General features: G+C 38.6%; 1 protein-coding gene across 1 annotated transcript in view; it reads right to left on the bottom strand.

Moving 5' to 3' along the window:
- Positions 1 to 1943: 1943 nt before the first annotated feature.
- Positions 1944 to 27714, bottom strand: part of WDR11 (WD repeat domain 11) — a 50401-nt gene continuing 24630 nt past the window's right edge. Inside the window, exons 12-29 of the mRNA XM_069460334.1 lie at positions 24757 to 24863; positions 22572 to 22647; positions 19104 to 19212; positions 17096 to 17220; positions 16252 to 16399; positions 13728 to 13834; positions 13200 to 13314; positions 12650 to 12821; positions 10647 to 10755; positions 9654 to 9716; positions 7966 to 8031; positions 7050 to 7227; positions 6332 to 6427; positions 5682 to 5847; positions 4789 to 4886; positions 4223 to 4368; positions 3407 to 3486; positions 1944 to 2913 (exon numbers count right to left, since the gene is read on the bottom strand). Coding sequence (XP_069316435.1) covers positions 2756 to 2913; positions 3407 to 3486; positions 4223 to 4368; positions 4789 to 4886; positions 5682 to 5847; positions 6332 to 6427; positions 7050 to 7227; positions 7966 to 8031; positions 9654 to 9716; positions 10647 to 10755; positions 12650 to 12821; positions 13200 to 13314; positions 13728 to 13834; positions 16252 to 16399; positions 17096 to 17220; positions 19104 to 19212; positions 22572 to 22647; positions 24757 to 24863 — 2119 coding nt within the window. The 3' untranslated portion in view covers positions 1944 to 2755. The remainder of the gene's footprint in view (positions 2914 to 3406; positions 3487 to 4222; positions 4369 to 4788; positions 4887 to 5681; positions 5848 to 6331; positions 6428 to 7049; positions 7228 to 7965; positions 8032 to 9653; positions 9717 to 10646; positions 10756 to 12649; positions 12822 to 13199; positions 13315 to 13727; positions 13835 to 16251; positions 16400 to 17095; positions 17221 to 19103; positions 19213 to 22571; positions 22648 to 24756; positions 24864 to 27714) is intronic.

Genomic DNA, 27714 nt, shown 5'->3' with positions numbered 1-27714 from the left:
GATTTTTCTTTAATATTTCAATTTCTTTAGTGAATTTTTCTTCCAAATCCTGGATTTTTTTGTGGTTTCTTTGTGTTGGTTATCCATTTTTTTCTTGCATATCATTCAGCTTTCTTACGGTCCATGTTTGAAATTCTTCCTGTGACATATTAGTGTTCTGAATTTGGTTCATGTCCATTGCTAGAGAGCTGGTGTTCTTTTTGGGGGGTGTGTTCTCCGTTTGATTCTTTATACTGCCAGAGTTCTTTTGCTGAGTCCTTCCCATCTGGATCAATGGTTGCTTCTCTCCTTTCAGCTTTCATCTGGATAATAACAGGCCTGTGCTCTGCTCCTAGGCTACTTAACAGCCTAGGTGTGTTGCTTTCTTTGTCCCTAGGGGGAGCCACTTATGTGTTGTTCAGGATTCTTCTACCACAACTGGGGGCTGCTCCTGGTGGGTCCAGCCCCAGAATATTGATTTGACCTAAAACTGGTTTGACGAGTTAGGTAACCGGGCTGACAACTTTTGATCTGCTGCCAAGATTCACACTGGCTGCAGAGAGAAAGTGTCTTTTTCTTGTCTCTCCCCCTCCAGAGGTGGTGCCTACCTCTAAGGGAGTGGTGCTGCTGTTTGCCCAGCGCCCCAGCAGCTGCAGATCCCCCAGCGATGGTCTGCCCCACCCCAATGCCTGCAGGGTCCATGCTCTAATCTCTCATGACTGGGGGAGCACTCAGAGTTCGCACATCAAAACTGGACCTTGGCCATAAGTCGCACAAGGGCGGAGCTCCTAGCGAGAGTCTGCGGGCTAAGGGAGGGGAGCATTGCACGGCAGCAGCTAGGCTGTGGACCCCGAAAATGGCGACTGCCTGCCCGCAGATCGCCAGCACTGGGGGTTAATGTTCAGGGGGTGGCGGGTGCCGGATCCAGGGGCTGTGTCATCAAGATGACCCCTTGTCTCCTTTATGTCGCCCTCCCACAATCTGATGCCCATTCAGCAGGAGCTCTTTCTCTCTCTGATCCACCCTGAGCAGGCCTAATAGCCTGCAGTGGTTTCCAGGTTAGAGTCCCCTAATTAGTTTTCACCTTTGTCAATCTAGACCTGCTGAGTGGTAGAGGCAATTTACCTGTCTCCTAGCTACCTCCAGCAGTAGCCCAGACCCGTCCCTCCCCTGCTAGGCACAGTCCTGGCACAGAACTCGGGAGTTCAAGATACTTCCCACTAATGTCTCCTCTCCACAGAGCCCCCACGTCTCACGCAGTGATTTTGCACTGACTTCAGGCAGATCCCTGTCTCAGTGCGTGTGGAGGCCAGTGGGGAAGCAAGATGTTCTCCTGTGGGACTGATCCCACCTCACTCGCTGGTGAGGTGGGCACAGCCACCCCATGCTCTACTCTCTATTGTCTCACATGCTCCAGATTTTCGCAATCTTATCTCCTGTTCACCTTATCTTTTTCTTGCTTTTTGTGTCCCATGCTGATTCTCTGTGGATTCACAACGCTGTTCTTACAGGGGAGCGATCCACTCGCATTGTAGCAGGTCGAGATCTATGCCTTCCTCTCTGGGAGCACGAATCCAGGCGGTTACCTCAACTCTGCCATCTTTTCTTTCCACACTGTTTAATTTCTAAGAGTAGAAAGAGGTTATGAGTCTCCCTAAAAGTCCTGCCTCCTGGCAGGTGTCAGGCTATGCGTCACCTACAGGCCCAGGAGAGGAAAGATGGGAATGCTCATTCCCTTGCCTCCGAGAGCCCTGCATGAGCCAAGGTCCCACTCGGGGACTCAGAGGTAGACTTGCCCAGGGTGCAGGAGTCAGTCCTGCTCTGTGCTGCACTGCAGAATTCTCCGTGCAGGTTTCTCTGGACACGGAAGGAGCAACCGGACTGCAGAGGATGGGCAGCCAGGTGACCCGAGGGGACTGTCACCTCACCTGAGCTCACGCACGGCAACGCAGAGAACACAGGCCTGGATGGCATTTTCATTTTATTATTTTGTAAGTTATAGACATTTACATTCTTAGCAATAATTTATAATAGTTACATCTTATATGTTTCAGCTATTAGAAGACCACAAAGAGAAAATTAAAGTACAAAGACAGACTTCAAAAATGAGGTGACTGTTCTGCATCACAGAAGGAGTTAAAATCCAAAATAGCAAAGAGCTCACCTACTGGAACTAAACATGAAGCTTGAACCACCCTATGAGCTTATGAGCCTGAAATTACAACATTTAGAAACTGCCTAAAACCAAGGAATCAACAGTTCTGTGTTTTCATGGTAAGAAAACAAAAAATGCTTTGGTAAGCTATCTTTAATGGTTAAACATTTCTGCCCTGTTTGTATCTTGAATGATTGTATATAAACACAGGCACAGCACACATCTGAGAATAGGTCTCACAAATTTCTTTTACTGTAGGTTTCTCAAACATGTTTAAATTTAGTCAATGAGAAAAGTGATTCAGTCTATTGAATTTTAAGTTCAAAAAAATTAAAAGTATTTCCAGGGACTCTTAATGTTCTCCTCCCAAAAGTATAAAATGTTCTGCCCTTTCACAATCTGAAGCAGTCACATTTTCTCTGAGATCAATGCAGGACAAGAACTTGCTCCTAATGCAGACGCCTGTATGCTGTTGTGCATGTCTAGCTTCAGAAAGGTGGTGAAACAGCTCCCAAGGACCCCGTCCTTCCTCATCAGTCTGGACTGCGATGGTGACCACAGCCAGACCAGTGCCCCCATCCACCTGCCTCCGAGGTCGGAGTCCCTGGCAATATTAGCCTGTCACTCTTCGGTCGGTTCTTTCTTCGGGGACTCAAGCTCCTTCAACAAATCTTCGCCAGCTCCTCCAGCTTTCGAAGCAAAAAGAACTGCTCCCTGTTTAAAACCGAGGTTCTTCAAACTTCGGGCATAATCTGCAAATATAGCAGCGGTGAGTTTCTGTAAACCCCAGTTAAGGAAAAGAAGAGCAAAGAGGGTTGTGACTGGGCTCACACAGGCTCCTGGGGACAGGGAAGAAGAGCAAGCTCTGCCGAGCTGCCCGGGAGGGACCTGGTATTCACAGGGGCATAGCACAGGAGGACACAGACACCTCTTTGCTGGGGGAGGGCGATTCCTGGCCACCGGAGGCCGTGTCTCAATCTGTAACAAACCATCCTTCGCACCAGCTGGGCCCAAAGCAGCTGCGTCCTGCTCCCCTTCACCCTAGATAGAGCTGGCACCAGCTATGCAGCCCCTACCTTCCACCTCCTACTCCTCCCACATCTCCCTCTTTCCTGGCTTTGGGGAATACAGAACATGGATCTTTCTCAGTATAATAAGTAAAATAACTAAAATAACTAAAGTTCCTGCCCAGGCAGTACAACTAAGAGGAATTTCCAAACCCACGCATGCCACTTTCTTCCGCTTCACCATAAATGACTTTGCAAAGGATATCTGTGTCCTCAGTGACCTCAAAGGCACCATACTTGAGGCAGGCTTCCACAAACAAGGCTGCTCGATCGAAGTATCGCATGCTGCTCAACAGAACAAAGTAAGAGTTATGCGTCGTGATTTAGGTCATTTGAGGGTAGAACCATCTAAGGGTATATTTTTCTATAATGACTTGTACACATTTTCCCTGGAAACCTGAGTATTGCAAAAGTTACACTAGCAGCTTTCTAAGCTCTGGTTTATTTAAAAAAAAAAAAAAGGGGGTGAATGAATACTTGTGTCCCTCACTCCAAGCTTTTTAAAAATTAATACTTAAAAAAACTGTGAAATAGTTCAAGTACACAGAACTCTACAGAGGTATGAGAAGTACCCACGTACCCACTGTCCAGATTTAACAAATAATCTTTTGTCATATTTGCCTCAACCTATCTCCCTTAGTTTCAAATAATAAAATGTCCCATAATAAGTGACGGGTATTCCTCTTGAAGGCTGCCAGAGGGGACATCTGCAGCTGGCCACGCCTCTGTTACCCTTCCTCCTTCTCTCTGGGCTTCCTCTCAGTTGCTCTATTCAAAGCTGAATCATCTGCAATTCTCTGAAGACCTCTTTTATATTCTTTTTAAATAGGTACCTGTTGGGTCTGACCAGTATATCACTAGGAAGACATCACAGCTGTTACACCAAATGAAGAATGAATGGACGTGAACAGCTTCTGTCACTCTGCCACCGACTACTCCCATCCACCTGCTAGGGCCTCAAGCCTGCGTGAAGCGGTTAGTCCCGGGAAGCCTGAGCAGCACGGGGGCACCCTGGGCATACCTGTGCAGCGTCTCCGCCACGCTGTAAAAGCAGCCCAGAGAGAGAAGGACCAGGAGGGCCTTTGACTTCTGATTGACTTGTGGAGAACAAAGGTGGTCAACCCACCGCTTTAGGACATCAGTGCACTCTTCAGAATTTAAACGGACCTGAAAAAGATGCCCATGTTAAAAACAAAAACATCCTGCACTCTGTAAAGAAAAAAATCATTCATTCGAAGTGAGCTCTATTCCCATGAAACAAATACTAGGCTCTGCTTGACTAACGCACTGCCCTGAAACCATGAATAGCAGTGATAACGACCTGTGCCTGCCTGCAGGACCTAGGAACCCGGCAGCCTCTGGACTCGGACGCCAGCAGGGAGAGAAGGCAGCTGCTTTCATTGAATTGCTAACAATGTGAGCTCCATTTTTCAATAAGAAATGCAATTTACACTCATAAAGCATAGAAAGAGGATGAGAGGTGTAAAAAAAATTTGCAAAGCAGGCGTTGCAGGCCAAAGAATGCTTCCAAGTCACGAGCCAACAGATCAAGACTGAACTCTCTATCCCAAAGCTGAAGGCACCTACTTTCGCGAGCCACGCTGCCCGATTCCACTCGCCATACGTCTGCAGGTAGCGGCAGGCGTCCGCAGCTTTATCTATCAGGCAGAGCAACTGGACGCCCTCTAGGAGACAAAAGAGAAGCCCCTAAAATGACGCTGCAGCTTTCTTTGACAAGCCATTAAAAAGGAAAATTACCACTTGATTTCATCTAGTCTTGTATATTTTATACCTACTGGAGACATTCTTGACTTGAATTTTAAGATCAGATATGAGGAGTTCTGCACTGCCACCACTCAGGATAGGAATAAAATACAGTCCAGAGGATAAACAGCAAAGCATGTCTCACTCACAGACTTTATTGTTCTAGTTTGCCTGGGATTATCCAATTTATGCCTACTGTCTTGGAAATTCTTTTTTTTTTTAAAGAAACAAGGTGTTGCTCTGTCTGCCAGGCTGGAGTGCAGTGGTGCGATCATAGCTCAGTTACCTCAAGCTCCTGGGCTCATGTGATCCTCCTGCTTCAGTTTCCGAGTAGCTGGGACTACAGGTATGTGCTGCTATGCCTGGCTACTTTTGTAAAAAAATTTTTTGTACAGAGGAGTGTCTGTCTTGCTATGTTGCCCACGCTGGTCTTGAACTCTTGGCCTCAAGTGACCCTCCAAAAGTGCGGAGATTACAGGTATGAGCTACCATGCCCAGCTGTCTTGGCAATTATTAATACTGCCCCCTTTCATTCTTAAAGTGTTCTGGTACAGATGATTATAGACATCTTATAAATAGCTAACAATAGTTTTTCCATTTTTCTTCAGTGTACATAAAAAAGAAAGAAATATCCCTAACAATCAAATACTGTGCTGGGAACAGGTCTGATTTTTCCAGCGTATTGACACATCTACCCACCAAGTGTACGGCCTTACCTGCCAACTTGCCATTGGCAATCATATTAGTTGCCACCAACTTAATAGTGCTCTGAGAGGGGCCCGATGAGGTGACAGTGGTGACCAAACAGGCTTTCAGTGAATCACAATAATAATGCTGGTTATCTGCACTTGTTTCCAATAGCAACTGCACAGCTCTGTCTGTCTAATAAGAGAAACAGTTTTTCTAATTATGAGAACATTTTCCTCCAACATAACCTTTTAAAATTCATAATGTAGAACAAGATGTTTATTTTCAAATAATGCTCTTAAATGTTTTGTTTACATACACAAAAACTGAACAAAAGTACAACACAACTTCTTTGAAATAAACAAAATCAGAGGCTGCTGTATCCAGGTGCTCAAGTAACTGCCTATTTTAGCTCTGTTTCAGTCAATTGAGAGACATAGAAACAAAACAAAAGAAATAGCTAGGCTTCGTTTGACATTATGGAAGCCTAAATTACCAGCTGGTTAACCATGTTTTTACTTTCTCATGAGGTTTACTGGCATTATTTTGAAAGAAAGCCTAAATGTACAGGAAGGAGATACATGTAGGAGGGAAATATTTATGATACACACATACACTGCTCTGAAATACTAATTAGCAACTTCATGCAGCATGAAAAGAGTTATGAAAACTGACATACCTGACCCAAGAGTAGTAGCTGGTCTGTACATTTCCTTGTATGATCGTAAGTTGACCGTTTTACTTCCTGTAGATTGACCCTTTCCAGTTGAAATTTCTAGAATAGGAAAAAAAGGAAAATTAAACCTGGATTATAAGACTCTTGAATTATTTAAATATACTTAATAAGTCATTTTAATAAATACTACTGTGACTTCTGGGGTTACTAGGTAATCAACTTTAGAGAAACCTAAGAATCTGAAAAGAAATAATGTTAAAATGCATTACTATTTGTATGCATGTCTGCCTACTTACAGGAACTGGTGCTTGAGTAAAACCGGATGAGAAAACACTACATGAGCTAATGTATTCTGCTGTTCTGCTGGAGATTAAAAGGTAAATTATAAAATTATGAAGCTACTATTATATATTTTAAATAGTAAATTCAACCCAAGTGAATAAAATATAGAAAATTAATAAGAATCAAAATGAACCTAAGTTTAAAAATTTAAGACAAAAATTAAGACTGTTTAATAATAAAATGTTAATGTATATTAAAAGCACAGTTAAGTGTTTATGTTCTCTTGAATAAGACCCTTTTTATGCAAATGTGCCAAGGGGCTTATTTCTGTTATATGGACATTACCTTAGTTTGAAAGCTTCCCAAGTGTAAGATACTTACAAAGATGTAAGTAATCCAGATGATAGCTTTAGAGGTTTTAATATATAAAGTATGATACCTGAAAATAGGCATTTTCACAGAGCACATCGTAACATATATCTAGTGGGTTGCTCAATCTGTCCCGAGGAGGAGCTGCTGTGGTAGCTGTCGTGCTTGCTGACTTTTCCTGGGACAAGCTGTGCAGGTAGTGGGCAGCGACAGTCCAGAAGTGCAGCTCCGACTCATCACCATAGAGCCTGAGAAGGGGTAACCAAAATCAGGACTGACCCACACAGCGCACCTGGGCCCAGACGGGGCTTGCTAGAGTAGCTGCAGTACTGGGGACACGGTGCTGTCCTGTCTGGGGCCTGGCCGGGTGAAAGGGGAGAGGCAGCAAGTTCTCCAGCCCTGCTACTGGGTATCCAACAACACAGGGCCTGACTGCACTGGCCCCCTTCAGACCCCAATGACTCTGTTCTGTGTGAAAAACAATTGTTTACCTGGTTTGCCATTAGCACACCTTTCAATTTGGGCCATAGCTTCACATAAGGAGGAAGTTCTTTTGGGATAACTGGCTAGATTCGGTGTGAAAGTAATTGGCTATTTATTCTCTGGGGAGTAGAGGAAAAGGTCTTTTTTATAATTGACAACTCTACTGTACTAAGAGGAAGTACAGGTTATTGCTTCTAAATACAAATTATTGTATATTTAAATCCATGCCATTTGTATCTGTATCTTTAAAACACCTATGTTAAAAAGCTATTTGTAGAAGGGAGGCATTTCAATAGAGAAGGCCTAGATCTCACATTTAAAATGTAATTTGATTTTTTTCCTGTTTGTATTACTACTTTCAAAATTATTTTTAGTCAAATCTAAAGGATGAACTGGTATCTTTTTCTAAAAACTAAGAGTCTGTCCGTAACAAAAACTCATAAGACTAATAACTTAACTTGAAATTCTCTGTTTCTTACATAGAACGCTACCAGCGATCTTACCTTGAAACAAGCAGGCACCTCTGCAGGAGCGTGAATTCTGGATCAAGCAAGAGTTTCTTTATGTCACTGCAGGCAGGAATCCAGACAAATGTAAGATAAAAGTTTTGAATCAAATAATAAAGCAAGGAAAGAAATCAATATACTCTTGAAATGGAAAATTCCCGTCAAAGAACATGTTTAGAACTTACAAAAGTTCTTTGCCATGACCCTGAAATTACAAAAGTTTAAGGGGGCTGAGAGTGCATCTAGGCTTAGAGAAATACCTGTCAACCACCACAGGGGGCTACAGGGCTCTGATTCCGGTTTACAGGCTTGCAACAGTTCAACCCACATTTTTAAAAAAATAAACAGTTGCCCAACTATTGCAACAAGAATGCCACTGTTGATAAAATCATTTTGCTAATCATCAGGAACAGTATATACTTTAGAGAAGATAACATTCAGAATTTATTCTGAAACTATTCCAAAAATAAAATACTTAAGGAAGAATGGCTAGTGTTTATTAAATTGATAATTCTAAAATAGCCAAATATCAAATATCCATAAATCAGGGAAGACAGTCTTTAAATCTATAGTTTGCCATTTAAACATAAAACAACAAAGTAATTACTTTGAATTTGCCATCAACAAAACATTCTATTATGCTTAGTTTGTTAAATATTGTATGTGGCAGGTTCTATACTACAAATGTGTTGTTTTACAAAGAACTCTTTGTGGACCCATAGTTTTCTCCTTCCTTTGCAATATTATTCCTCATACATTCTTTTAAATGCTCCTGGCTCTAGGGAGCATATTCATTTCTTAGCCAGAATTGTGCACACCCAGTACCTGACACAGACAACCCATGTTAGAGTAGGAGACAGGGCTGAGACCAGACGCAGGGGCTTGAAGACTGGGTACAGGTGTTAAAGTAAACAACCTCAGGCAGAAGCTAAGTGGGGGCTAATAACCAAAGGCAAGAACCAGCTTCAACTGGCTTGACAGCTCTCTGTCACCTTAGGTGAACTCTGGCTAAATTTCTCCACCATTGAAATCACCGTGACAGTTCCAAGACAAGCATATGAAGTATAAAAATGGAGGGAATCCAATTCTAGGAATTGCTACCCAAATTCTATTAAAAACCAACCCCTTACCCTTAAATATTCCTCCCCTCAATTAGTAAGACTTCAAAAGACCAAAAACCATTTCCTCCAGTGCAGCTGCTCTCTTTCTAGCTTGCCTGCTCTCTCTCCTGAGAGTGTACTTTTGTTTTCAATAAAAGCTGTCCCTTGCCTGGCTTACATGGTGCATCCTGAAATTCTTTTCTCCTGATGATCACCATGAACCTGGAAAAACTTCCACTCGGAGGCCGCTAACAATTTTAGAAATAGGAAGCAGACACAGAATAACCACCCTGAGTGTGTCCCCCAGCTTAAGGCTTCACGGGGGTTGTGTGGTGGAGCTGGCTGACATTACAGCGTTGAGTCCTGCCCCGATGGGAGACCAGAGCACTAGAACTTGGGAAGACAGATGCTCTGCCACTGTGACTAAGTGCTTTCTCTACAAAACAAAGATTCTGAAGGGAAGCAAACCTCTGCAAACAGAATGCTCTCTTCTTGGGCCACTAATATTTCCTAAAACATAAAGTCCAATTTATTGTATTTTTCTTTCTCACATCCTTATCTACTAACAAAACAGAGAGTGCTTACTTGGACAGTGAGTTCAGCTGCTCCTGAAGTAGATTCTTTATTTCTTTGTTTTCTGGATAATCACTGTACAGAGAAGATTTTGAATGAGTTTATTATTTCTTCACTTAAAACCATTCATTCTTCACCAGAAAAAAAGTTGTATTAATACAGAAATAGGCTCATTTGTCTTGGTTAAAAACCTGGTTATAGACCAAAAAGCAAAAATTTACCCAGGGCCCCTCCAATCATCTTTAATGTCTGTTTTCATCTTCTTGAGTCAAAAACAAAGAAATGGGTAATGAAAGCCTCTTTGGCTTTCAAGAAACCAGATAATTTATTAGCAGGCTCTGAAAATTATCAGGTTTAGATTCCTTTTAATGAAGAATCCAGCAATGACTAAGGGAACTTGCTCATGCTGCTCTGCAGAATGGACACTTGCTTCTCTGAGGAGACAGTTCTCGGAGCACAGACAGCTCATGGTACTGTCTTTAAATCCCCCACCCCATGCCCACCTGTGCATTTCACAGGGCAGAAGTTCAGTACTCTTTGTGGATTTGATTAATAACCACTAATAATAGTTTCTGTGAATTTTTTTGCAATGAGGCAGACACTGAGCTTTATATAAACATAATATACCCCTGAAGCAGGCCCACTAATGTTGCTTTTAGAAAGAATTAACCTGTCCCAAATTCCGCTTGGTCTCCATCGACCCTCTTCACATACATCCTTTTCCTTACCATGGCAGGTCCATGCTCAGATCACAAGAAAACCACACAGCCGCCTGAGAGCAACACAAGCACTGCAGCTCCTCGCTGACCTCCACCTCCACCAAGGCCCCAGAGGGGTGGAAGTGAGGGGCAGACTGGAGGTTCTTTCAGTGTCCCTGCCTTCTGTTGGCTTGGTTTTAAGGGTCCATTCCCTTTAAACCCTGGAGTATAGGCCATGGCTGACTTTCATGGGTGTCCTTCAACTCTAAGTAAATTATGAAAGAAAAACAAAAATGGAAAAACTTACACACAAGAAATGTCCAAAGAATACTGTCCACTCCAAGGCTGGTGTAATAAGAAGGCTTTTAAGGCAAGGGCAGCCCTTGGAACAAGGAGATACGGGCACCACACAGGCTCTACATCAAAAAAAAAAAAAAAAAAAAAGGGTTGCTTTTTTTAATAATATAAAGTTTTATACTAACAGTGATAAACTATGTACAGCTATAAACTGTATATAGAGTAGTCAGCAGAGAACAACGTATAAATCTGGTGCAAGTGAGAAAGTATATTCAACGTAGTCATTACTTAGGCAACACAGGCTAAGAGTGGAGAGATTCTCTGCATTCCAATCTGATTAATATAATCTTCTCCCTCCACCTTTTTGTTTTTAGAGATTGGGGTCTCACTATGTTGCCCAGGCTGGTCTTGAACTCCTGGCCTCAAGGCATCCTCCCGCCTTGGCCTCCCAAAGTGCTGGAATTACAAGCATGAGCCATAGCACCCAGCCGCATGATTACTTTTTCAATTGAAAATTTTCTAAAATATACATAAAGCTAAAATATTTCTGCTGAAAATCTATCCTCTAAATTGAGAGGGCAATTCAATTTATTTTATAATAGATGTAAAATACCAACTGGATTTCAAAGACTGAGTACTAAAAAATCATAAAATATCTCATTAGTGATTTTTTAATACTCATTATATAATGAAAAGATAAAATTTTGGATATACTGGCTTAAGTAAAATTTTAATTCAAATCTTTTTCATTTGTTTCTTTTTACTCTTTAAAATGTAGATACTAGAAAATTTAAACTTATATATGTGGGTCACATTTCTATTGGATAGCTCTGCTTTAGAAAACTTCATTCTATGTAGTTAAATAAAAATTAAATCATACACAAAATATTTTATGTGGACTTTTCAAAATAAAAGTCAGAAAGTGGTTGGGAATGTTTCTAATATTATTTTTTTTCACGCTCAAGAATTTTAATATTGATTCGATAAAATCACTTAAAATGCAGCCCATATTCAACAGTCCTCTGCTATTCCCCAAATATCCTGACAGCTGTATTCTTTTCAAAAATCTAGGGTCCAGCCCAGGCTCCAGCATAGCATTGTCATGTCTCTTTAGTCTCCTCTAATCTAGAGCAGTCCTCCTACTTCTTTGTTTTTGGTCTTACACTACATTTCCGTTTTTGAAGAATCCTGGCCAGCTGTTGTGGAAAATGCCCTACCTTCTGGTTTGTCTGTTTTCTGAGGATCAGATTCAGGGTAGACATTTTTGGCAGAAATGGCACACAAGGGATGTTGTATACTACTCGGTGCTTCGCAGCAGAAGGAACGTGTTAGTTGTCTGCTTACAGAAAACACTAAATCTGATCATCTAGTTAAAGGGGTACTCATCAGAGTTCTCTCTTGTCAGGGCACTTTCCCCCCTGTATACTTGGTAACGTGGGGGAGATACTGTCATGAATTTACTATCCTCAAACATCCTTTTACCGAATGATTTACATCCACAAATGATCCTTGCTTGAATCAAATACTGCATCAAGGGTTGCCAATTGGCGATTCTCTAATTCTGTCATTCTTTCTGCATTTGTCAACTGGCATTCTTCTGGACACTCAAGCTTTCCTTTCTTGCCCACTCCCTTTTTTCTCTCTTTCTTTGACTACTACACTATGGAATGATAGATTTTTTGTGTGTTCAACACTTACAGCAATACCATTATTCTATATAATGCACAGGCTGCCCGACATTTGGGAGGGGAAGCCTCTCAAAACCAGTTTGTCCCCTTATGCCAGGTCTTCCTTGGTTTTCCAATTACTTTCTTGAGTTCTGGTACCACAAGAGCTCTTGTAGCCTCATCCTGCACCTTTTCTGCCTCTGTCCTATAATAAACTATTTTTCCAAGGAACCTTGGCTCTTTTTAGTCAGGAAATGGAATTTATAAACCAAAATCTGGGTGCTACACGTGCTCATAAAAGGCGGGGGGGGGGGGTTCAAAGCCCCCTTTCATTAGAATTCCATACCGGTTAACTCTTGCTCATCCATTCGAAAACACGTGGACTTCATAGACATCTCCAGGACTCTGATGCACCCGTCATCTGATGCCAAGATCACTTTATCTGACGTGCACCAGTCCACGTCCAATATCCGAAAGGTCACATTTCTTCCACTTCTTAAACTGCTCACCATCTGAACCTTCAAGAGTGAATTTGGTTGTCATTTTCAGACAGAAAAGGAAGATTTTTATCATTGTGGATTAAATGGTTAAGCAAGACTGCCTGTGGCAAAGGCCCAGTGCAAGTTGAGAAGTGAATAGCCTTTGAAAATCTATCTTCCACATGTAGACCACATTTTAAAGGTCTCAAAGACAGTGATGACACATGAAAATAAATAAATCCGTTGAGCTGTTACCTCCAGAGCAGAAATACTATAAAGTAAAAATGCTAAACAGAAAATAATTTGTTATAAGAAACTTGACAAATCCATTATATAGTTTTCATTTCTAAATCAGAAAGAAGGGGGAAAAAGCTAGCCAGCTTCATTTACATTTTATCCTCATGGCACCGGGCCTACCTCTTTAGTATCCCACACCTCAGCGCCATCATTGTACATTGCTATTAACTTTTGGTTTCCTTTACCAGGAGCAAAACGGATCTTCTTCACCCAACTTCGGTGTGTAGGTATTCCTCTGAGGACAAACAAAAACAAAAACAAAAACACCAATACAATGTCGAGTAATAGCTAGTCACCAAAAACTATGTCCAATGTCTTTTTCTATTTCCATTTCTGACAGGTCTGTTGATGGGAGAACCACTTTCCTTTCTGGGATAGGGAGCTGCATCTGACAGAAAGGACCTGCCCTCTGATGTCAGCTAGAATAATGTCCCAGGACTTCTGCATGGGCCACCTGCAGATAAGGGTCTCCTATGAACGACCAAGAGCTTGGCTCAAGACCCCTCCTCCCAAGGGCAGGTGATAAAGGACCCACGTTTACTGATTCTGCTTGCCAAGTTACAAGCCTCCAATGAAACCATATCAACAGGTTATCTTTTCCTTTTTTTCTTTTTAACTAAATAACAAGATTTCATCCTTGGCTCATACCTGGATACTCTGCCTTTCAAATCCCAAAAGTTTAAATTTCCATCCATATCTCCAAGTACTAATATATCACCTTTCCAAGCGATGCATGTAATACTACCCATACTTCCCTAGAAAATAGCAACAAACACACATAAATTTCACTACTAATAAGTTGTTATAACAGAGAAATATTTTTACTTAATGATCATAATGAAATAATAAGGATTTTTTAATAAAACTTAATTATAAAGGGTTTTGCTTTAGTAAGAATGCCATCAAATCCTGCAACACTGACTTCAGACACTAAAAGGGCCACAAAGCATATCAATTTCAACTGCGAAGAAACAGGAGACTACAATTAGATTGACATTAAGTCATCTGAAGTAGATTTATAGAGAAAGGATGTCTTTTGAGGAAGAAATGCCTTAGGAAAAAAGAAAAAAGAAGTAAAAAAAGCCTTTTCAGAGAACTGACTCTAAGTTATCTCTCACTGCAAAGCAGTGCTCCCCAACTTTTCTGGCACCAGGGATCAGTTTCACAGAAGACAATTTTTCCACGGACGGGGGGCGGGAGGGGTGTCATGGGAAGGGCATGGTGCGGAGCTCAGGTGGTGATGTGTGGCCCATTTTCTAACGGGTCACAGACAGGTACCGGACCACGGCCTGGGGTTGGGGACCACAGTAAATACATTCCAAGAGAAACTTAAAGCTATTTCATAACTAATTATGCAGTAATTTTTCTGTTGGAAAACAGAATCCAGAGCTTCACTGATACCTATGGAAACTTCTGGAATGAAGATGAAGAGATGCTGTTTTGTGTACAATTTCAATGCACAGAAAGCTCTACATAGAAGTTACATACAGAAATGTAAATATAAAAATTTAGATTGTAATAAATCTAACTTGGAGAAAGAGAGGAACTTGCAGTTCTAACAGACGCCCAGAGGCAGCGTCATGGAGAACTTAGCAGCCTGGGCTCTGGAATCAGGCTGCCTGGGCTTGAATCCCAGCTTGACCACCTAGACTGGCATATGATTTGGGGCATGTTCACTTAACCTTTCTGTGCCTTGGACTTATCCATAAAGTAGGGTAAGTTCATGAAACGTGAGGAGTTGCTATCAATAGTGTTAATAAATTTATAAAGGTAAAGGCCTTAAAGCAATGCCTCTCATACAGTCAATACATGTTAGCTATTAAATAATATTACTGCTCAATTACTTCTCTATTAAAAGAAATTTTGTTTTTGCATTTGTTAAACAATATAAAAATTCACATGGCATCCATGGTAAGAAGTAGAAAAGCTCCAATGGTTTGACAAATTGACCCTTAATAGACTGGCATACACACCAAATATTGCATATATTCTACTGGCATTCAACAAACAGAAGAAAAAGATTAAAAAATCAATATTATAATAAATTCAATAATAAAAACATACTAAATAAATGAAATTCTGTATAATATGAAGGAACACTCCAAGATCTTATTTCTATTTTCCTGGCCACGCTAACAGAATGCTTAATTAAGACTTTGCCTTTAAACTGACTTCTGAAACTAGGTCACAAAAGACATTGCAGTTTCCTTCTTGCTTTCCCTTGGATCACTCGCTCTGGGAGGAGCCAGATGTCATGTCATGAGGACACTCAAGCAGCCTCATGGAGAGGTCCACAGGAGGAAGAGCTAAGGCCTCTCACCAACGCCAGCATTAATTTGCAATCAGCATGTGAGTGAGCCATCTTGGAAGCAGATCGTCCTGCCCCACTGAACTTGAAATGACTTCAGCAGCAGCCAACATCTTGACTGCAACTTCGTGAAACCCCAAGCCACCTATAAAATATGGGGTTGGCATTCCATTTTTAGATGGCAATTTTAAATAAATATACATATTTTTAAAAATCCCTTCATGCCTCTATTTAACCATTATAGTAGTCTTTATTAGTTAAAAATTTCCTTCATTAGTCCATCTATTAAAAACAACTTGTGAAATGCATGCTGACACAAATTATTAACTACAAAACTTTAGTCATAGAATTCCACAATGCCATAGAAAGAATTTATATGAGTTAGTAAATATTAATAATACCATTACACTTACAACCTGATTACTATTATCCAAAAATAATACTAGCGTGTAAGTCAAATCCTTGAGGGTAATGCCTGAAATGGAAAGAGGACAGATACTGAAGTCAGACAGACCTGAGTTTAAAACACTGCTCTGCCACACAGTTAAGCTGGGTAACCTTGGGAAAGTTACTTATTCTCCCTCAGTTTCATTACAAGTAAAATGGAAGTAATTCCTCATGGATCATTATGGGAATAAAAATGAGCAGCAGACAGTAAATATTTAATCAAAATAGTTATAATGTTATTCTCTAGCGGTAAGGAACAAGTTTAATCAATGATAATATCGCCTTAAATAGTAACGTTTATTGACATTAAGCTTTTCTGAAGAAGCTTTCCAACTCAACTCTGCCTTCACTGCACATGGAAGTAACACCATCTTTAGTAAGAACCCTTGATGAAGATGAATCGAGGGTTAGACTCACATCTGGTGGAATCCGAGCACTGTCCTTCACTGAGTTTCCTTCAACAGTGAGATGATAAACTTGGCCGTCATTATCAGTAAATACAAAATGTTCCCGGGCAGAGATGTTCTGACTGAGTTCAGATTTACTTTCTGCCTCCTGCAACAAGCTTTGGGATATACAAAAATAAGATAAAGATAGTACTTTTCCCTCAGGTGACACCTATAATTAATAAACTCCCCTAAAGTACAGATGAATTAATAGGAGGTCCAAAACCATTAAAAAAAAGTCTGAAACTAATCTTTGCCCAGTTAATAATGGGAAAACACAAACCACTCCCAAATAGTCATACCATGAGAGAAAGTTTACCCTACAGAGGAAAACGATGATCTAAACTTAAGGAAAAGAAACCTGTTAGCTCTTTCTGCTGTCCAACTCTCCTCGACAGAAGAGAGGTCTTGCCTATCATTGCCTCTGAAGCTTTTCGTTTGTAAAACGGGTATGGATGGAGATAGAACACAAGTTTAGAATTCCCAGTACATTTTCCTTGGTGTGCACAAATGATAATATGATCTGTTTGTATGTTTATGCTACGTTCATTTGAATTTCAGAAGCTGCAGTTTATGGGCCAGGATGCTGAGAAAAATTATATTCACTAATCGATGCTAATGGATGGATGATACTGCACATGTTATGGACTACATACACTAAGCAATACAGTACAATAACAAACTAACTTTTCAGTAATCTGGGTATAAAGCTGAGTCAAACTTTCTACCACAGATATCTTCAGATGACACTTGTCAGGTTCTCAGACGTGATACGCACAGTACAAACCACAGAGGCAGGAAACACGGTACTGTACCTGATCACAGACGACTCAACAATACTTAGTTCCGTGTCCGAGACTACAGTCTGGCGGGCCATAGCCTCTCGAGTAGCAAGTTGTTTCTTTCTCAGGCTCTTCAAGTTGTGAGATGGTGACCACTCCTGTGAAACAAAAACAGACAAACCTAGAAGTGCCAGGTTTCCTTCTGTCCAGGAATCCTTCCAACAGCTGGGCATACTCACCATTGCCCAGCATCACTCATTATTACTGTACATGAATCTGAAAGCAATGAATTCAATTATAGTACCTCCTATTCCCCACCTCCTTCCCCAGCCCTTACATGCAGAGTGAGATAATCATGCTCCTCCAACCAGGGCGCCTTTATCCTCCGTCGGTCAACCCAAGACCACTTGTTTTATTTATTTATTCTTTTCTATTTCACCTGTTCTAACGCCTTTAATCCAGTATCCTCTCATATGTGTAAGTTAACACATCATTATTTCACATGCACATATTTCTAATTTACATAAATAGTACTGTGTTATATATCTCATCCTGTTTCTAACCCTTTTCACTGTTTTTAATGTATTTAAGTCCTTTCCCTATTGTTTCTGCATGCTGTATACCATGCCATGGGAGAATGGACCAATTTTTAATGTCTGTTCTCTCAGCAGAAAACACCCAGATTGCCTCCAAACTCCCATGATATCAAGTAATACTACAGTCAATATCTTTGCAAAAGTTTGTTCATGACCAGGAGCTCACCAGACACAGAAGATGCCTAAGTTTGTCTAAGTGCTGCCAGTGTGTCAGTCTACAGAATGGCTGCATTGGTCAACATTCCTAACAACTGCGCATAAAGGTTCCTATTCTCTATATTCTACCCACACTTCACATTGTGTGGTTTTCCAATTTTTGTTAGTCTAAAAGGTATATCCATATCATAGTTATTTCACTTTGAACATCTCTGAAAATTGATCACTTTGAACATTTCTTTATATGCTTGTTCGCCTTTTATTTCTCTGCCATTCATTAACTGTTCCTATACTTTGTTCATTTTCCCATTGGGCTTCTGGTTTTTTCATTGTGGATTTGTAAAAGTTCCTTGTTAATTTTAGACATTGGAAAATTCCTTTCCCCAAACTGTCTTTTGTATTTAAATTTTACAATAGCATCCTTCATCAAATAGAAAGCATTACTCTTGATTAATCAAATACACTAAAATAGTTTTGCCTTTTAGTTTCAGCTTGTGATATTCTCTCCTGCTCCCAGGTCACAAAAATATTCTTATTTTGTTACATTAAATTTGATAGCTTTAACTTTTTTTATATTTAGGTCTTTAACATTGTAGAGTTCACTTTTTCTTATGGTATTAGGTAGGGATCCAGTATTTTTCTCATAAAGCGAGACAGTTTTCACAATGCTGTCCACTAAATAGCCTGTCCTTCCCCTTTGATTTGTGTGCTATTTTTCTTTTTTTTCTTTTTTGTTTAGGGATGGGATCTTGCTATGTTGCCCCAGCTGGCCTCAAACTCCTGGCCCCAGGCAATCCTCCCACCTCAGCCTCTGTGTGCTACTTTACTGTGTATTAAGTTCCCAAATATTCATGAGTCTGTTTCTGAGCTCTTTACTATGTTGGTCAAATTCCTGTTCTTATGTCAGTGCAACACTGATTTTATTTCCATGGTTTTACAATCTGTACTAATATCAGGTAGGATGGGCCTCAACCTCACCTGTACCTCCCACATTTACTCCTTTTTCAAGGATGACTTAGCTATTTATGACTTTTCTTCTTTCACAAACTTATTAGAATATGTTTATCATGTTCTCAAAATATCTGAATGAAATTGGAATTAGAATTGCACTAGTGTAATATTAGGTTGACCCATCCAAGAAGATAAGGGCTATCTCCATTTATTTAGATAATTTTCTCTAAACACATATTTCTAACAAGAAAATACATGGCAGTAATGATTTTAATTCAAGCTAAATAAAAACATTCATCATATATATCTAAATATTTACTTCTTAAACTGTAACTTACCAAAGCAGTTACTGCAGGGAAGTTTTTGGACATTTCTCTAAGAAGGGTACAAGTCCTAACATCCCATAACTCCAAGGGTTTATCTTTGAATACAACTGCTAAATACTGCCTAAAATAAACAAAATTACTAAATAAGCCTCTTTTTACAAAAATTTCACCATGAATTAGTACAAATAAAAAGTTCAGTAAATTGAAAAACTCAGATGACACATTCTAAACACAGTCATTTAGCCCCTATGATCAATAGTCATAAGAAGGTAAAGCTCCAAGATGACCTTTGAGAGCCCATAAAGACTCACACAATGAGGCAAGGAGTCCAGCTCAGTAGAAATAGTGGCATGGGTTCAAATCCTGGTGCCACAACTATGTCAACCCTCCTGGGGCTCATTTGCTCATCTATGGCATGAGAATAACATCACCTACCTCAGTGGGTTGGTATGCAGGTTATAGTGAAAATTAAATGACAAGGTATGGAAAGTTTCTATCATTCTACCATAATAGGTATTTAACAAATGCCACCTTCTTTATTCATTTTCTGTCAGAAAGTACTGAATGAGGTGAAGGAGTGCGATTCAACAAACACAAATTCAGCCCTAACCACTCAGTAACCACTGTGAGGAGCTAAAATGTTATCACCAAATGATGGACATTGAGGAAATACGACAGAGTACACAGTATATCAAAGGACTGAGATTCTTCCACTCAGGATCACACGTGCCACTTGATAACTATATGGCTTCAGATAAAAGATATGTAACCTTTTTAAACTTTATTCTACTTCTGTTTAAAATGGTGTTAATAATACCTGCCATGCCTACCTCACAAAATGCTGATTTTTTTTTTTAAAAGGACAGAACACAGGGAAAAATTTTATAAACCATGATGGATTATATAAATATAATATATTACATCATTTACTGTACTTAATATAAAAGCATATAAAGGCATGTACATAAATAACTAATATAAGGCAAAATGTAATAAGAGCTATAAAGATTCACTGTGAAAGAGGAGATTAATTTTGACAACAGGGAAATGGCATTCCAGGCAGAGTTACGAATACGACAAATGACAAAGACAGGAAAGGACTGTGTGTTTGAGGAGCACGCTACCTGAAATGCAGAGTATGTGAGAGCAATCATGAGAAAGAAGACTAAAATGTGTATTTTTGATCATATTATAAAAGACCTTAAATGTCATGGGCTGTACAGGAGTTTATTTTACAGAGACTAGTAAATCACTGAGGGTTTTGAAGTAGGGGATGATGTGATCAGTTGTTTTAGATGTATCAATTTAGCAGGCATGTATGAAGTCTAACTGGAAATAGAAGAGACTGGAGTCCCAAGTGTCTGAGCAATTCTCAAACTTTTTAGTCTCAGGTCTCCTTTATACTTTTAAAAATTATTGAGGACATTAAAAGAACTTTTGATTATATGGGTTATGGCAATTAATATTTTGCATATTAGAAATTAAACTTAATAAATTAAAAATATATTAATTCATTTAAAATTTTAAAAAGTATAAAACAATTAGCAAGATGATAGATTGGTAATTATACCAAATATGAATAATTTAAACATTATAATTAAAAAGCTGAGACTGCCAGACCAAATGGAAAAACAGAACCCAATCATATGCTGTCTACAATAAACTAACTTTAAATATAAAGACACTGATGGGTTATAAGTAAAAGGATGGAAAAATTGATACCATGAAAATATTAATCAAAAGAAAGCTGCAGTGGCTATCCTAATATCAGACAAATTAGACTTACTTCTGAATAAAGAATAGTACCAAGGACAAAGAGGATAGTTCACAATGATAAAGAAGCAAGTCATCAGAAAGATCTAACAATCTTAAATATGTATGTATCTAATAATAGATACCCAAAATAAAAAATACCCAAAGCAAGAACTTGAGTTCCTCAAATGAGAAATAAATAAATCTGTAATTAAAGTTAGAGATTTTGACACTCATCTCTAGTGACAGAACAAGCAGGCAGAAAATCAGAAATATGGAAAAGTTAAATGATACTATCAACCAACTTGAACTGACATTTATGTAATATCTAAACAACAGCAGCAGAATACACAACTTTTTCAAACGCACATGAAACATTCATTAAGATAGAACATATTCTGGGGCACATAACAAATCACATTAAATTGCAAAAGACTGAAATAATATAAAATATGCTCTCTGGCCCCAACAGAAACTAAAATTAACAGAAAGATACCTGGGAAAACACCCAACTAGTCTGAAGTTACAAAATGTACCTATGAATACCCTCGTGGAAAATTTTAAATATTTCAAAGTGAATTAAAATGAAAACACATCATATCAAAAATCGTAGGATACGGGAAAAGCAATGCTTGTATAGCATTATATGCTTATATTTTAGAGAACCACCTTAATCTAATTATCTAAATTTCTACTTTAAGAAACTAGAAAAAGAACAGCATTTTTAAAAAGCAGAAGGAAAGAAAAGATAAGCATGGCAGTAAATGAAAAAAATTAGAAAAATCATAGAGAAAAAACAAAGACATACAAGTGTCTTTATTGGCAAACAAGATTTTCTGTATAGAAAATTCTAAGGAATCAACAAAAACATCTATACTAGAAGTAATAATTAAGTTTAGCATGGTTACAAGGTACAAGGACAAAGTCAAAAAATTAACCGTACGTCAGTACACATAATTAAAAATTTAAATTTTAACAATGCCATTTATAACAGATCAAAGAAAACACAAAAAGAATGAACAAATGATATGTAAGACTTATACACTGAAAACTATAAAATATTGCTGAAGGAAATTAAAGACGACCTACATAAATGGAAAGATTTACTATGTTCATGAATCACAAAACTTGTTAAGCTATTAATTCTTTACCACACTGATCTATGGATTCAATGCAATCCCAATCAAAATCCTTTGAAGATTTTTTGGTAAAACTGATAAGGTGATTCTAAAATTTATATGGAAATTCAAAGATCCTAGAAAAGCCAAAACAATTTGAAAACTATTTTAGAAAGATTAATCTTTCTTTCCTTGTTCTTTTGGTTGGTTTTCATTCAATTTCTATTTTTAATAATTCTGCTTTTCATTTATTTTCCCTTGAAACAAAACAACTCAAAAAATTTCTAGAAGTAGAGCAGGTCTAAATTATAAATAAAGAAAATAAGTTCTTTTATTCACTAACTCCATGGTTAGGTGGAAGTGCATAAGAATTTCATCAGAAAACAAATAACGATTCATACAAAAGTTACCTCATCATTTTAAAAGTGCAGAATGATAGCAACTTAATTTTGTGAACAAAATATTTTTTTTGATATAGCTGCATATCACCATTTACTATCACTAAAAAATTCTAAATGCACTCTAATATAGTCCCACTTTCTTAAAGATTAAAAAAATCCATGATATTCCATTGCAGTAACACCATAGGTCTTTTTAGGTTGACACTTACTTCAAATGAGATACTTTAATCATTTCGATGGGTGACTCATCATTGCCTCTTTCACCACGAAAAGCAATACTCCTACCTTTAATTGCAAATATTAAAGAAGATATGAAAACAACACATAAAACATGTAAGAAACAAAATGCCATACAAGCATAATTTGATTAGTCTACCCTCTATCCTCCCGTTCATTCCTCCATTTGCTTCTAAGCTGTTTCTAATAATCTAAATTCAAAAAATATTCTCAAAAGTATTACAAGTTAATGATCAATAATATATTACTTATATTCAAATATCTATTTTATAAAAAGGCATTTTCATTTGTTATACAGTTTCTTGAATTCTGTAATTCAATTTTAGAAATACTAATTTCTAAAATTTTAAGGCATCTATGGTAAAGCAATTGTCCACCGTAAAAACTACTTGATTATTTGAAGTAATATAAACATTCCCATGTTTCCAAATACTAACTAGGGGGGGAGACAAACTCTTGAAACATGTATTTAAGATTTTCTTGTCCCATCTGCAAAATACTAAAATATTTTGAACGTGTTTCTACCAAAATGTCTCTATAAACTGAAATTAGGGAATGATAACCACAATATTCATGCGTGGTGTACAGTTACAGTGTGAGAATTAGCTAACAAAAGAAGGTAAATGGTTTTCTGTAAATGAAAAGTATAAATTCTACCTTATGTCTGAATAAATTCTACCTTATAGCTTTTCTTAGATTTTTATTCACATTAAATAAGAGTGAACATACTCAATTCAAAGACAGCTGAATGCCTAAACGTCTCCCTGCCGCTCGATGCCATCTAGTGGATCTCACTCTGCTCACTATTATACCCCAAACAGCCCGTGTCCTTGCCTGACTCGGTTAGTCTGCTGGCCTCCTTAGAAGATAAGCCTATAAAAGTCTAATCTATGAACTCAAACATCCCACTTAAGGAAGCCATTAATTATTACTATAGACATTAGTTCCTTAAGAATAAATCTGTGAAAGATTTTAAGTTATATCTTACAATTCTGAACTTGAGTTGACTGGAAAAAAATGAACAAGGATTTTTTTTAGTGAATGATGCTAAAATACAGCATTTTATCCCCGGGGTACTACACATAACTAGAGAGCTGGTGCCAGTTTGTTGGCAAATTAGGAATCTGGGGATAAGGGTCACTGGCAGGTCACTTCTAATGAGACTAGAACAACCCTGGACTACAGATGGGGCTGCTGCCTTAAGGTTCAGTAAAAAGCAGCTATATCTTTGAGAGCTTGGAAATATATATGGAGAATATAAGAAAACAACCATACACTTCATTTATTTACACCCATTTACTTGATTTATTTTACAAACACAGGTACACACATATATTGGTTAAAATCATCTATATATATTCATATTATTATACCATTTTAAAGAAACCTATAATTTTGTCAGAAAGCCTTTATGAAGTTAGTGCATGTACCATAAAATAATTTTAAACTCTCACCTTATTAGATTTTCAAGTTCTTCTCAAATTCACTGGGTTAACAATTCTGAACAAGTTACTTTACTGGAATGTTTCCCATTATAAAGTTTTCAAACTTCCAAATCAAGTTTCCCTATTCAGTCAGTCAGAGACTATCAAAAGTTTTAAATTTGAGCTTAATAATACTTAATCTCTAAGTCTTCTAAGGGTTTCCTGCAAAGCCTTTCTTTCCTCTCTCTTCTCTCCCTCTCCCTCTCTTTCTCTCTTTAGAGGCAGAGTCTCGCTATGTTTTTGAGACAGGGTCTCCAGTTCCTGGGCTCAAGTGATCCTCCTGCCTCAGCCTCCCAAAGTGCTGGGATTACAGGCATGAGCCACCATGCCTGGCCCAAGGCCAAATTTTTAAACAGAGAATCTAATAAACAGTAATTTTAAAATTAATCTTTTGATTATGTATAACAATGGACTTAAAAGTAGACCTGGTATCCTATTTTTTTTTATGAATCTGTTTAAGTTAATGGCCCTCCATTTTACCATGTATTTATGTTAACAAAATTTCCATAAAAACAATGATGAGATCTGTCTAGAGCAGTTATTACAAAACAAAAGAATATATAAACACAGAAAACAAGATAAAACTCAAAGGTAAAAGTACTTACGACATGTTTTATAAATAACAACATCACTGACCAATATGACAAACCACTCTGAATCTTTTAAAACAAACCTGTTGGAAGATCAACCAGTTGAAGTTCATTTCTCACTAATCCGATGTTGTTTGGTGTTGAGGTAGCAAAAGAAAGAAAGCTGGTTAAACTCGTCCATTCAATACCCCTATAATGAGAAATTAAACAAAGACTAAACTAATACCCTCTTTTGTTGGGAATGTTTATTTAAAAAATAAGTTTTCCTAAGACCTAAATTTTATTACACAAGTTAATCAAAAAATAATATGACCTTTTTCTTTTTTTTTGATACAGGGTCTTGCTCTATTGCCCAGGCTAGAGTGCAGTGGCATCATCATAGCTCACTGCAGCCTCCAAATCCTGGGCTCAAGTGATCCTCCCACCTCAGCCTCCCAAGTAGTTGGCACTACAAGCATGTACCACCACGCCTGGCTAATTTTTTTTTTTATTTTTTGCAGAAACAGGAGTCTCACTATTGTCCAGGCTGATCTTAAACTCCTACACTCAAGTGATCCTCCTACCCTCGGCCTCCCAGAGTGCTAGGATTACATGTGTGAGCCACCGCTCCCAGCTAACCTTTTATCATAACGCGACCTTATATTTGTGACTATATTACCATATATTTCTAACACATATACAATTATTTCTAATTAAAACTTTATTTCCAAATGTAATGACAAGATAGTTTAGTGACCAGGATTCATTAGCATTAAAATTCATTCAGCATTAAAATGACAATTACAAACTGGCCAGAGAGTGAATCACATGACAAGTAGTTTCCAAGAATTCCAACTGCGTAAAAAGAAGTGGCATAGAAATATTCTGAGTAGAATGTTTAAAGTTAGGTACACTTAAGAGTTGAATCAAATTTTAACAAAATTCTTGGTTCGGAGGCAGAAATTTCAGAAACAAAGAATAGAAACTGAGCTGTTAGATTTGGAAGTGGTTAAAAGTTCCAAATAGTACATCAATTAGAGAGAAGCACAAAAGAAAAATCTCAACGAAAAAGATATGTATGACAAGACGGCAACCTAATGCCCTGGGAGTCTCGTTTATGTGCGACAGGAAGTGATGATACATTTTTTCCCACTAACATAACTGGACAGTGCAAACCATCGCAATCTGCAGAGAATGGAAGAGAGAAGGGGGCCACTGGGACAACGAGTCAGCCCATCAGAGTCATGTGAAGGATCTGCACTGGTTACAAGGCGATAGAGGCTGGTGGGGAGAGAAGTCTAAACCTCTGTTCTATATGACTGCTCATCAGTATTTACCGGACAGCCATTTTTTAAAACTATTTATCATCTATGGCACCTCTCACAATACAATAGCAGTGTTGAGTAGCTGTGACCTTTTAAGGCCTAAAATCCTAAGCCTAAAATATTTATCATCAGGCTCTTTACAGAAAATGTTTACCGACCTCTGCTCTAGTTTATTCATTTCTATACCAATTTGAATGCTATTGCTAGGTTTGGCATGAAATACTGTTTTTAACATGTCTCCTATTTACCCAAGAAGGCACAATGGCTTCCTGCATAATATCCAAACTCCTCTATGTGCCCTTCAAGGCCATCCAGCCATTTGCTTCATCTTACCTAACCAAGCCGACCTCTCAATCATTTGAACCTTATCTGCTACTTTAATGAGAATAACCTTCCTTACTGATCCCTTTGTACCTACCTGTCTTTTCTCAGAAGGACAAGCATAAGCCAAAGAGAACTAAAAACGATTTGCAACAGCAGAGAATTGCTGTGGTTATCAAGGATTATAACTTTTTAAACATAAAGTTTCACTGAAACACTCAGATTAGGCTACTTATAACTGAGTACCTTTGGGAACATCCATGCCTGGAATGAACTCTCTCCTTTCCTCTTCAAATAATACTGGAGTTCAAGTCCTGGCTCGAGCACTTAATAGCTCTGTACTCTCTCTGTACCTCAATTTCCTCACCTGTTGCACAGGAATAGTATCACTGAGTACGTGAATAAGCCTGGCACATAGTAAGCACCATGTGTATTGGCAATTATCATTATTACTCTCACTTCAAGATCTAACTCAAGCCCTACCTTCTTCATGAGGCCCCCCCATTTCCTAAACTCAAACCATACCCACAATGAATGCTATATAATTTGGATAATTAGTCACTAGAAAAGTCCCTTGGACTCTTGTTTTTCCTTTTGTTTTCCTAACAGCAACAGTACTCATTAATTTTTCTACTTAGCATGAACAAAAGTTAAGAGGAATCATTTTGGATGTATTCTGCTCTCTGTATTGGTCTGGTAGCTTCAGTAAGACCTGTTTGTCCACAGAAACCCTAAGACCCACCCTCCAAGTCTTACAGTACGAACTGATCATGCTCCAGTATAGTGATGCCACTATCGTTGGACCGTAAGAATTCCAGTCCTCCCATTTCTCATTCATTATTTCCAAAATTACATCTGTTAAGTACCTGGTACATGCGAGTGACTGTGCTAAGCACTGGAAATGCAGCCGCGGACGAGACTGACATAATTGCTGTCCTCTGGAGCTTACAATCTAGCAGAAAAGAGACATTACACAAGTGCCTTCTGTATTGTCTACCACGAAAGAAAGTAAAGAGCTCAGCATGACTACGTTAAGAATCAGACATAATCTGGTCTCAGGGGCTGGGCAGCCCCTGAAGGACTATTAAAGATCAGACCCAAAGGACAAATTGGGCTTTAATCTAAGCCTGAATGACTGAGGAAACAGTGTGGCTGGCTGAGAAACACTGTGCTAGATTATACTCTCTTAGAAGGAGTTACTCCATCATTTCTCTCTAGGCACACGATAAGTACTCAGGAAATTTTGTTAGATTAAGGGAACGATGTTCAAGAAAAACTTAGCACTCCTTATGTTTACTGGTTCCATGTATTTTCAGAGAAGTGCTTTCCCCACTGTTTACAAGATGTTTCAGTATACAGGATGTAACAGAACACAGGGTAGCTGCTTATTTGTAACCTAGCAGTATGAGCATGTTG

The sequence above is a fragment of the Eulemur rufifrons genome, chromosome 28 (genome assembly GCF_041146395.1).
Source record: "Eulemur rufifrons isolate Redbay chromosome 28, OSU_ERuf_1, whole genome shotgun sequence".
Classification (NCBI taxonomy): Eukaryota; Metazoa; Chordata; class Mammalia; order Primates; family Lemuridae; genus Eulemur; species Eulemur rufifrons.
The sequence above is the reverse complement of the archived record's forward strand: the minus strand, read 5'-3'. Positions and strand labels throughout refer to the sequence as shown.